This window comes from Ischnura elegans, chromosome 8, assembly GCF_921293095.1.
Source record: "Ischnura elegans chromosome 8, ioIscEleg1.1, whole genome shotgun sequence".
Taxonomy (NCBI): Eukaryota; Metazoa; Arthropoda; class Insecta; order Odonata; family Coenagrionidae; genus Ischnura; species Ischnura elegans.
In genome coordinates, this window is record NC_060253.1 from 55,803,760 (window position 1) to 55,816,051 (window position 12,292).

At 38.0% G+C, this 12,292-nt stretch overlaps 1 protein-coding gene across 2 annotated transcripts in view; it reads right to left on the reverse strand.

Moving 5' to 3' along the window:
* LOC124164183 (rotatin) overlaps positions 1 to 12,292 on the reverse strand; it is a 46,158-nt gene that overhangs the window by 33,143 nt on the left and 723 nt on the right. For both annotated transcript variants that reach the window (XM_046541391.1, XM_046541390.1), the window contains exons 3-9: positions 12,001 to 12,263; positions 10,417 to 10,726; positions 8,619 to 8,807; positions 5,957 to 7,420; positions 4,868 to 5,077; positions 814 to 1,092; positions 197 to 391 (exon numbers count right to left, since the gene is read on the reverse strand). In XM_046541391.1, coding sequence (XP_046397347.1) covers positions 197 to 391; positions 814 to 1,092; positions 4,868 to 5,077; positions 5,957 to 7,420; positions 8,619 to 8,807; positions 10,417 to 10,726; positions 12,001 to 12,263 — 2,910 coding nt within the window. The remainder of the gene's footprint in view (positions 1 to 196; positions 392 to 813; positions 1,093 to 4,867; positions 5,078 to 5,956; positions 7,421 to 8,618; positions 8,808 to 10,416; positions 10,727 to 12,000; positions 12,264 to 12,292) is intronic.

Below are 12,292 nucleotides of genomic sequence, written 5' to 3' on the forward strand. Positions count from 1 at the left end.
TTGCAAAACAACTACTGGCACTAGTTTCCAAAAACCATGCATTTATGGCTGAATGCCGCATGATGTGTAGCAAAATTATCATAGATCTGAGATTGGTAAAGGCCATTTTACACAGGGCACGTCATTTTGCAGGTTAGCAGTACATTCATTTCAGAAAAAAACTTTGTTTTCACGATATCTTAGTCTCATAACTTACCAGAGCACCTTGCAAAATTTTCAAGACAATATTTAAGCCATCATTCTTCAAGAAGGTGGTGTGGAGGTGTATATTATGCTCTAAAATGAGAGCTATTTGATTTAAAGCTGAGCGACGCAATCGTGCATCGGAAAGAGAAACATTGCCATCGGATTTCTTTCCCACAAGGCTCAGCAACTGAAGAATGGTCTCTGACTGGAAAGACAAAAGTTTCAAATTATTTATTTACCTAGAATCAACCAGACAGCAAACCAAACATCTTAAAGGGGGAGGGGGGGAATGTTAGCCAATCCGCTCAAAACTGATGTTTCCTGAAAAAAAAAACAAATCAAAGTTTTTGCCAAAGACTGCACTTGAATCAAAATGTAACCTGCAACAGAATACAAATTAAGGATTCCTTCATTGTACAATGGTAATGAAACATTTTTAAATATCTAATATCTTCTTGAGTAAATCTTAAATTGAATACCTAGTTAATCCTTAAATTCTTAAAATTAAAATAAAAAATTCTTAAAATCTCAAGAAAAATACCTAGCTTACGTAAATTCAGTGATTCACCACCTGAAATAAAAACTGAATTATGATTCCTCTAATATTTGATAGCACTGGGCAATTACCTGATTCTGAGGCAGTGATATATTTCCATGCGAACGCATATTTTGATCACTTTTCTTGAATAAAAATGCATTTGAAAGAATGCTAGGCCCAGATGAAGCTAGGAGATCTGCATCTGGCAGTCTATTCTTGATCTCCTTCCAAGCAGGGATCACTCTCTCACCACCACTGCAACAATCTTTCTGGTTCTCCAATGATATTATCCAAGCCAATCTAGTGGCTGCCTCAGTGCGGACATCACCGTCAGGATTATACAACAAACGACAATTTCCCTGAAGAACCTGTAAAGCAGCAGAGGTAAGATTTGGAATCTTAAGCAGTGTAGAATGTGAACACAACTATATATCTACAACCATTCTCACATGGGTAATGTACTATAATTACAGCAAACTCTATCCCCAAATGAAAGATCAAAATATGTAGGTGCATACATGTTTGGAATCATTAGTAAGGCAGTGGGGTAGCGAGGGGGGTCGGAGGAGGAAAGTGGGACCCAGACCCCACCCCTCCCTAAACATAAAAACACAGTTACAGCAGATTCCCGATTATCTGGCTGCAGTTTATCCGTGTTGCGGTTTATCTGTGCATGAGTTTTACACTTCTTCGATGTTTTCCGCGATCTTAAAAAAATTAATCGTACACAAAAGCACCAGGATATTTGCATTTTAATGCAAGACTACACCGGCTTCATGATTTCCACCTGAATCCTCTTCGTAAGAGGGAATTAATTAATTTATTTTTTGGCAAGGAATGTCTCAAGTTTACTTGGACGTCTATTCTAGCATGCAGACAACAGTAAGCAGCGAGAAAAAAACCTCTTGATTGCTTTAGGAGATTCTTCAATGGTTAACCAATTGCAAATTAAGGGAAATATTGTCTATGATTTATAATTGTATATTTCATATCGCAAATGCCTCGCATTCAGTTGAAGACGGCCCAAAGTAACAGGAGATTCTGTAGAACTTGGACATGTTTACGCCAATAATATTCAAGGTCAAACTGGAGACTAGACGTGAAGGCAGCAGGGGAAAAGGAAGTATAGAAAACATGAGTCATAGCCAGGCACTCGCCTGCGTGGACAAATTGCCAAAAGTCCTGATTTTGTATAACCGCAGTTATGCGATTGAGTGATTGTGTGGCCATTACCTTCACGGAAGCTCCTTGTTCATGCTATCTAAACATCGCCGTGCTCGATCGCATTCAGTGATCGCAGAACCATGTCCCGCATCAATTGCATACCGGGTAACTTGCGCGAGACGCAACTACGCAGTGTGGTGCCTGACAGTGTAGTTTCTGACGTCGCGCAGCGGTTTTGAAGCATTCCTGCATCTAAATCTGTGATCTCGTAGACACGGGTGTGCGGTTTCAACAAATCAGGTATTACATGGAGCTGTAGGTATACGAGTATAATCACATTTTTGCTGCTAAAAAGATCATGGTCGGGAAAAGATAGCTGTGAATGATTCCAGAAAGCAACCTAAAATAACAGACAATGTGCATAAATAATAATAATAATAATAATAATAAATTGTTTGATTTAGATGAATTATGAAAATTACATGAAATTAAATTGAATGTTTGGATTATTTGTGCTGCCTCTCCCCATCATTAGCCCGGATAATAAAGAGTAGGCTGTACTTTAAAACACTTTACGTAGCACTCTGTTTTTCCGAAATTGTCCCCTCTGGTGTTGGACCCCCAGAACAAAATTCCTGGCTATGTCACTGGTGTGAGGAAAGAAAGAAGTGACGCTAACATAGTAACAACAAAATGCACCTATGTATTTTCCTACTAATTTTTAAACGGCCAAACCAACACACTCGGAGCATTTAGCTGGCAAAGCAGGTTTGGTGCATTCTGGCTAAGTACCGTATAAGCGCGTGTAAGAGGCGCACCTTTTATCCCAGACATTGCAGCCGAAAATAGGGGTGCGCCTCTTACACAAACTTCTTATCTTCCCCCCCTCCCCTTGCCCTGTCGCAAGTCCAAGGGGAACTGAGTGGCCTTGGTTTTCAGCGTGAGTCAGTCATCTGAAACCCTAGGTCAAAAAGAAGTGGCAGGCTGGGGAGTTACTCCCTTGGTGACGTATTTTTAAAATGCTCTTGTTTGAATTTCTTGCAAGCATCGCGCCGTCACGTTGGTACCCCAGAGGTGAACATGGAAAAGATCGCGCGGGTTGATTCGCTCCGGAGCGCGCGCTAAATTTACTGCCACGAGTGGGCATCTCGCGGCATTTATACTGCATATAGTAATCGCTTATCAAACGCATAGAAACGCGTAGTTTTGAAGGACATACCTGGTTAATAGTCAACATCTGTCTAGCCGAGCAATTTCCATTACGCTGAGCACCCGATTTTTCAAAAATCATCTTCAGACGCTAATATGATGATTTTTGCAACTGAAAATTATATTGGTGTCAAAACCTGCGGTTTAAAAAATTCGAACGAGTGTGTTCATTGTTGGACTAAATGGTGGATAGAAGAAATCGGAAATGCTTATAAGTGAAGAGCGCTGAAGGAAAGGTCGAGGGGAAGGAGCGCGCTCCCTCCCCTCCGTATTTCCAGCTACGAGGCTATGAGCGAAGGAGCAAGGGAAGAACACGTCCAATCTTGCATGTGACGTCGTTGCCTTCAAAGCGAAGTTTTTTTTTCTTTATAGCTTCGATCCTCAAAATAGGGGTGCGCCTCTTACACACGCTTATACGGTTTGTGCCCTTTATGGACACTTAGAGAAAGAGGTCAGTCATTTTCTGAGTGGAAAAATTCTCACTCAGTATTAATGGTGCAGTGAAGGGGGTTTTTTGGTGATACCCCCCCCCCCCCAGACCTCAGAGAAATTTTAAAATTTAATCCATTTTATTTAAGTGGATTAATATTACTTATAGAATAGAGTAAGAATTAATTGAAATATCCCTCAGAAAGCCATAAAACTCACCATTTTGAACCATTTATCTTAAAAATTTTCTCGGGGAGGGCACCTGCACCTCCCGTATTCTATACCCCCCAGTATTTGTTGCACCTAAAACCCCCCCTAGCCGTAATTCCTAGCTGCCCGCTTTCTCAATGTTGCTCAGGGCTCACGAAGTAATAACATATGGTGGACCCCGACAAAAAAAATTTCCTTCTCTTACCTTCACAACACTCACCTTCTATTTCGATAGAATGAGAGTGACCTCTCATAGCTCTCCATATATGTACATATTTTTCTTGAACAGCTCTCAAAGAGCCCATTTGGCCTAGTCAGCTGAATTTGCCCATTATAGTGTGTAAAAACTTGGTAAGCCCAATAAAGATGACAGGAGAGTGTAGAAGCATCTATCTTTCAAACATGATGAACTATCACCCAGAAGACCAAGAGTGATTCAATAAGTAGCCTAAGAGGTAGACACAGGGTCTGTATGAAGTGTAATACCAGTAATTTGAATGCAAATAGATTAAAGCAACCCAGCATGCTCAGACAAGAAGGAGTAGGTGGACAGAGAAGAGCTTGCAAACATATGCTCAAAAAGTTGCCTATCCTTCCGTTGAGTAAGGATAGGATTGTTGCAGATTTTTTACCTTCTATACAAGCCGTAATGCCGGGCATATTGGAAGAAAGAGATCCCTTTATGTTCTGCGTAATATTTAGAGAGTCTGCAGGAGAAACTTTTCCCTTGAGACAGTCTTTAATGATGACTTCCTACTAAACATTCAGTTCTACTAGCAGATAAAGGAATTTCAGTCTCCATCAATATTGCTAGATGCCATGTTTTGATGCAAAAGGAGCATTTTTTGACCTTTTAGTGTGTTTTAACAATCTGATGAATACATATCTTTGATTCTACTCACTGACATTTTGTAAAAAAAAATCCCTATTCCATTACAGAATGCCTAATTTTTATTCTATGAAGCAAAATTTAAACAGAAAATTTATTCTTTTACACCAATGCCAGTGGTAGACAACAAGAAAAAATCTAAGCAGTGTAAGAAACTGTTTCGCTGCACATGTAAAAATATCAGTGATTTTTTTCTGTGAGAAAATTGAAATGTTAATGGACTTAAAGCTTACATTACTCACTTGAAACATGTCAACTCCTAGTGATGCTGAAACATCAGGATCCAGCATTTTCGTGATAGATTTTCCCAGAGGTGTTACTGAATCAGCTAGGCTATGCAACAATGAAAATGTTGGTAGGAGAGCTTGAACAATTTCATCCCACACTCTTTTTGCTACAGATGTTTTTGACTTGAGGATGGTCAATATGATATTTTTTGCATTACTAGCAATCTGAAATGAAAAAAATACCTCATGAGAATCAAAACTTTCTCTGATACAGAAAATAATAATGGTAATAAAAAGACTAGAAAAATGAAAAATAGATGAATTGAAAACAAAAAAAACTTTAAGGCTAGATGCATTGAAAGGTAAAATTCGTTTACCTGGCTAAAGCCCATCACACATACAATCTGCCTTATGAACCAATACCTTTATTATATTACCCACACTTCTATAATTGAAGCCACTTTTAGGAGAGAACCAAAAGATTCTTTCCTGATAATTCTAAGCGGGGACTCTGGCAAGAAAAGTTACAGAAGCCATTTAATATTACTGTATGTTTTGTTCTGTTTTCTCTCCATCTCATCTTTCACTTAACCTATATACTGACTATATGCGAACAGAATTGAAAGTATTTTCCAAAGAAAGATACATGCATTCAAAAACAAGAACTGAAATAATTCCAAAAAACTAAAGACATACATGAAATGCTACAGCCAGAGCTATATTAGCGAAGGCAAAACAAAAAACATGGACAGAGGGGAATTCTAGCAACATATATTGGTGGTGCCTTTTCTGTGATAAATTTTTTTTTACTCAAAACTGTAATAATTTCCAAACACAATGTTTGCACAAAGTTAAGTGCAGAATTTCAACTAGCTAATTACATGAAAACTCTACAGAGAGATTTTTGATTGGATGGCCATTTTTCAGGTCTTTACTTTCAACAACTTTCCACATAATTTAAACCTAGCTTCAGTGATGATGATTGACAAATTTATACGACAATGATATTTTTTTAGTTGTTTTTTAGAGCATGCAGGAAAATGAAACAAAGAAAAGTTTGTTTAAGACAGTCAAAGAATAGAATGATTTCCTTCTGCTGCTTACCTTATCATCAGAGCTGGTAGTTCCATGGGCAATAATTTCAGTCAACACTGATCTGTGCCAAAGAAAAGAGAGGTGCTTAATTTTTAGTTCTCCTCTGCTGCCAGATGATCGACCAGGAAAATCCTTAGCAGAACCTGTTCCAAGCACCCTCCTCACCATATTCCAACAGCAAGAGTAGATTTGCCGACGAATGATAAGACTTTCATGAGCAAACAATTTTAGAACTGTCAAAGTCCTCTCCTCAAGCCCTGTGAACATTCCTTCTTTAGCATCTGAGAAGTGATGTCCTCCAGATGAATTGCTTCTCATTGCACTGATATTTCCTTTATTGCTCAAGATTAGTTTTGTCTGACTGACGGCAGTATTCACCGACTTGCCACCATCTCTCTGACCACTTTCATTCACCCGACATGATGAAAATTCAGAACCAAGAACACTCTTCGATGTTTGCTTCATGCTTTCACTAAAGGCAGGGTGCTTTGCTGGTCTATTTGTTCTTCCCACAGCTGATGAATAGGCTTCATCAAAATCTATAGTAGTACAAAGTTCCCAACATTTCTGCACCACATCATCACTCAGATGGAAAGGCAAACCCAGCAATGCCTTATTGACCCCATCTAGTCTTCTATTTGTACCCTTTAAAAGTTTTATTCCACTTGCAACAGATTCCCCGATGAGTGAAGCTTGTTTGCAAACTTTTGAAGCGTCAGGGGAGATAACATCCACACATTTCACCAGGTCTTCATGGAGTTTGGGACACATGAGTTGAACAGGGGGATCGAAAATGGAAATGACAAGGGCAAGACACAGTTCTTTGGGCATAGCTGACCGGCATAATGATGGTTCTTTGGGGGCAAGGCACAAAAGTGAACGGGTAAGAAACAATAACTGTAGATATGCCAGTCGGTAAGAACCGTAATCTGGTGACCCATCATTTGCCCCAATGGCCAAATCATCATTGGCACTGCGTTGTGAATTTAGATTATCTGGGATGGAGTTATCTCTCCTCTGAGACAGAGCACCTTGATAGACAAGCAATACTTCACCAACGGCACGGAACAGTTCAGAGAGCCCACCAGTTATGATGGCACAACTTGGCTCGACTGATGTCCACATAATGGGATCCATTACACTAGAGAATAAATCGACTGTGAGGGATGCGAGCGACATCAAGCCCTGGAATATTTTCGAGTTACTCCCAGAGAGGTGAGATGCCACTAATGAGAGGGTTTGAAACAAGATGGCTATGCAAAGGCGCGGGAGAGAGAATTGGAAATCGTCATCAACCTGGGCATCCGGATTAGAACCATTGGGGGAGCCCTCAGATGGTGGACTTATATGTCCAGTAAAGGGAGAGATTTCACCACCATGATGTCTGGGCTGACCTCCAGCAAAGATATGGGGAGGCTCTCTAGTAATAGAGCAAGATGATGGGGTGGGCGTACTAGGGATTGGACTGGTTATCTGTAAAAAAGAACTTAACATTAGACTAAATTTTCAAGCACCACAAAATCTAGATAAAAAATACATACTCTGCAAAATTGATGAAAATACTAAATCAAATTACCGTTAAAACAAGAATTTTAGATCAGAATCCCCTAAATAAACTCAAAAGAATGGGATAGAGAGAAATCATGAAACAAAATTTTCCGTAAGTTAAAAAACTGAGAGACTGACCATGCTGCACAATTCACAATCGGGACTACAAGAGAGGGTACACAATAACCAAATAAGTTTCTTCCTCTTGCAAATACTAAACATGGCACTCCAATCACATAGCAATAAAATTATTTTAAACCTCAAAAATCTGTGAGTCCTATGATTAATAAATAATAATTCAATTATCTGATATTTTTATTAAATACTCTGAATCCTAGAATAGACGAAAGCATCTTCAACAAATGATTAAATCCCTAATAAAAATTTAGCTATAAAAGCTTTCCATTAACAAAGATATTTATCATACATGCTGAATAAAAAAAGGAAAAGGGTAGCAAAATTGATTAACACACTCTCTTACAACTTCAACTGGAACGCTTACATAAGTGGAGCTAAACCTAGACCAAGCTAACGATATATGTATACGTGATTAAGAAGGATGATTAATTTTGAAAAAAATGGAAAACTGAAAAGCAATGGAAAATTTTCTTTGGATCGCAGAATCCTTCTTTCACCATCATTTATGAACACAGGAAAAAATACAACCATATCTTTACTGCATGACTATTATAATGAATCAGAAAATCTTGCCAAATTTAAGATTTTCCAGTAATATATGTCTTGCTACAAGGGAGAGCAATGAAAAAATGTAATATTCAGAATTTTAGAAACTTAATGTTCCCATCAAATAAACTTCCTTGAAAAAATAATGAATTTCATTCTCCTTCACCATTGTCAACAGCTAAACACTAAAAATCTAAAATTATCAATAATCTTATCTTAATTTTGATTTAATTTATTGGTAGTTTAATCTGTTTCTTACATTGGTTTCCAACAAAAATGACAATTATACCTATTAATTTGGGAACAAATCAAGAGGGAAAGTTGTTAGCTCGCACTGCTATGACAGCAGGTTTCTTAGTAAGCAGCACAGAGATGATGAGATGACATTATTTTACAGAGGAACATTTTTAAAACGTTCACTTTCCACCCATTCACTCACATTGTTATCTTTTGCATTTGGAATGCTCGGATCAGCATAAAATAGGAGCTGAGAATGAAGAGAAGTCACAAGGCGTTGGAGACATCGAATCACCCAATGTAAACTTTCCTTAGTTCTCCCATCACAGGAGCCATCGGCAAACTTTGAATCAAGTTCGTCGCCAAGAAAAGTTAACAGGTCTAGCAGTACCTGAAAAAATATAGGAATGAACTTGGTTGGGTGATACATTTTAAATAATAAATAGATATCAGTAAAGCCTATTTCTGCAGGGAAAATTTACAATGGGCTCGCTCACCCATTAAACATATTTTATAGTTAACTAGCAGGACATCCTGAATTGCTCAGGAAGGATAGTATGCACCCACAAAATTGGAAATTTGGAACTTGGAATTCATAGTCACATGGCAGGATATTCTATTTTCTCTTAGAGTGTGTAAAGAGGTGTGCCTACCCCGCAGGATATCCAACCACAGAAGTTGTATGACATGATGTAAAAAGCGGTAATGAGAAAACGACACAAAGGACACATCGAATGCAACCAAAAGTAGCACTATGGTTTGAGAAAATGAGATGGCCCTATGCACTAACTTTGGTAGCAATCCGTATAGCCCTATGGAAACTCATCAGGGACAGGCAAACAGACATCCTCTTTTTTTATACATCGGTTTTGATAGTAGGAGGATAGTAAAATCTAAAGAGACCCACATTTTTCTAATTCTCAGTACCGCAGACTCCCATTATTACGAAGTTCACGGGACCGAAAAACCGGAGGTTCGTAATAACGAAGTTCGTATGAACGTTTCTTTTATGAATTGATAAAAAAAAACAGTATATAATGCATGCAATTAAATTACACACACATATAAAAAACTTCAAATATAAAAAAGAAAATTCGTTTCAGTTTCTCGATAGAAGAATGATGCAAACGTGGGTTGATAACTTCCCAAATACAGTTATTCCTCGATATACGAACTAGATGTGTTCCCAGACCTTGTTCGTAAGTTGATAAACCTATGTCGGGACCAACAATTTGCTTCGTAATGATGTTGTTCGTATTCATGAGAGTCTGCTGTATATCACTTACTCCTCCAGATAAAAGACAAATTGACCGCCTCAATCCTATGGTAGCTAAGTTGATGCTGTCAGGAACGTATACCAGGTGAGTTTGGCCAGGTGACAACTTCTCTACTACTTTTTGGCCTATTCCATGGGCTGTTCATGGTTTACTGTTGCCTACACTATTGTTAGCAATTCCACTCTAAAGTGATAGGATATCTCTGAACAAGTAAATGGGGCAAAACTCTAAGGATTTTACCAACTCAAGAAAAGTGGGTGGCAACTTCAGCGTTTTCTCATTTAAAAATTTTGAGACGATTGCTGAAAGAGGAAGGCTTTTGTGTGACTATCTTTGCCTTCTATCTACCTGGTTCTTTTAATGAATTGCAATTTATTTCATATTGAATGTGACAGGGCATATTAAAAAGTGAGTTGTGCACACAACCCTACTCCAGAAAAAGGTGGTGTAAAAATTGGTAATATCAAATTTATGCTTCCGTAGAATAACATTCCTCACTTGAAACACAAAGTGTTTATCCTCCATAGCATTATTATAGAAAAATACCATTTAAATTAAGTGATGCCAAATACAGACTGATAATTTTAACTTTGCTAAGATCTAACATAATTTATCATTCACTTGATACTTCTTAAAATATATTCACGCTTTGAGTTACAGCATCTAGGTTGTACACATGGTGAAATAATGAAAATAAAGAAGAAAACACAAAATATACTTTACGTTTATGATTCCAGGCTGCTGAAGGAAAACTTCAGGAAGGAAGTCACGTAAGATGACGTCATGGACAAACTGACAGCAACGAATAAGTGTGTCTTCACGGTCATTTCCAGTTTCATCGGTTTCCTTGGGATTTCCATTACGTACTTCCTTCATGTGCTTTTCCAGCCCAGATGTAAGTGAATGTTCCACTGATGCAAGCACATGACTATCACCAGGAGAAAGTGTTTGCCTAGGTAGCAGTGGCTCGACTGATTTTGATGTAGAACCGATTCTACTTCGCATTTTATCCTTCCCATCATCCACTTGATAACTGAAATATAATATGGGATGAAGGATGTTTAGAAAAATCAGAAAATGGCAATTTTTATGAAGCAGTATGCATTTACATTTATTGACACTGATCTACTTCATTTGTGACCAGTGCATCAAAGCCAATTCCAAATTCATGCCTAGCCTACAATGGGATGTTAGCTCATGACAATGAACGTCATGGAAATGACCTTCAATACCGTGTAATTTCAGACATGAACTTTATTACAGTCTTTATATCAACTCACCAACCTGTCTGTTTGTTTGTCTGGTACAAATCTTGTAACTCAAATTTGACTCACTTCCTGTGAAGCAAAAACGCTGAAATTTTGCACACTTCTTCATTTCCGATGACAATACATGAAAATATAACTTTTTCTCTCCAACCCCCCTTTAACCACCCCCCAGTCAACCCCCCCCAAAACATGTTTTTGATCTAAGAAGTTCCAAATGGTCGATTTTCGTGTTTCGTGGCATTTTTAACATAGGGGTAGGCATTTAAAAGCATAGGGGTGGCATTTTGAAACATAGGGGGCTTACCATTCACTGAAAATTTAATAAATATAGTGACTTTTTTAATACGTCACTTTTGGTTTTTCGGGGTCACTGAGTTTTTTTGCTTTGTGTCATATATAAACGTTGCTCATCCCCTGTAATCTAAATATAAAGGCTGGTTTTTAAAAATATTTTTTTTATAAGAGCTTATTTTTAATATGATAGAACTATCATCAACCAGAGAAGAAGGCTGTTTAAGTTATTAACCGAAGATTCATGCTTGATTAATGATTGTATCATGAAGCTCACGGCTACAGGATGAGTGGATTTAAGAATAAGACATGTTCAGAAAGAGGGGTTACTGAGACACACGCAAAGGGAATATTTATAAGCAAAAGTGAGATAATTTCATTCGGGGTAAACAAGCTCGGAGTAGAATACATCCTTATTTCGAATCATTTGGTTAGATATAACTACAGATTTATTATAGAATCATAATTATTAATGGAGATGGTGCCATGATCTGTGCTAATGTGAACCTATGAAAAGTAGTGAAAATTTGAACATCCAAACTCTCAGAAATACAGAAATGAGTTTTTAAATTCTTTGGTTTTAACAGAAAGGAGAGAAAAATAAGGTGATGCACACATCGAGTGACCAAACCATCGATCAAACCAAAAGGAGACTCCTCCTTCTTCCATAATAAAACACATTGGCTCAGAATGAATCATACAAATACAAAAGTTGATCTGAGCAATCCACATTTACGCTTATGATTACCTTAACTGCTGAAGCTCCTCTGGACAGCCTTCCCCTTCAAAGAAGGCTGTAAAAGGAAATTCCTCCGACCCAACAGACCTGCTGTGACAGGTTGGGGATATAACTTCTCCATGCTTCGAGGTGTCAATATTATCACAATCAAGTAAAATGTCATTTATTTTCTCCAGTGTTTCTTTCACACTAGTCGGAAGTCTATCCTTCACTCTCCGTATATGGCTCGCAACTCCCAAGTAGTGCCAATACGCCTTAGCTTCTTCATTACTCTGTAAATATGGAATAAATAAAGGAGTAA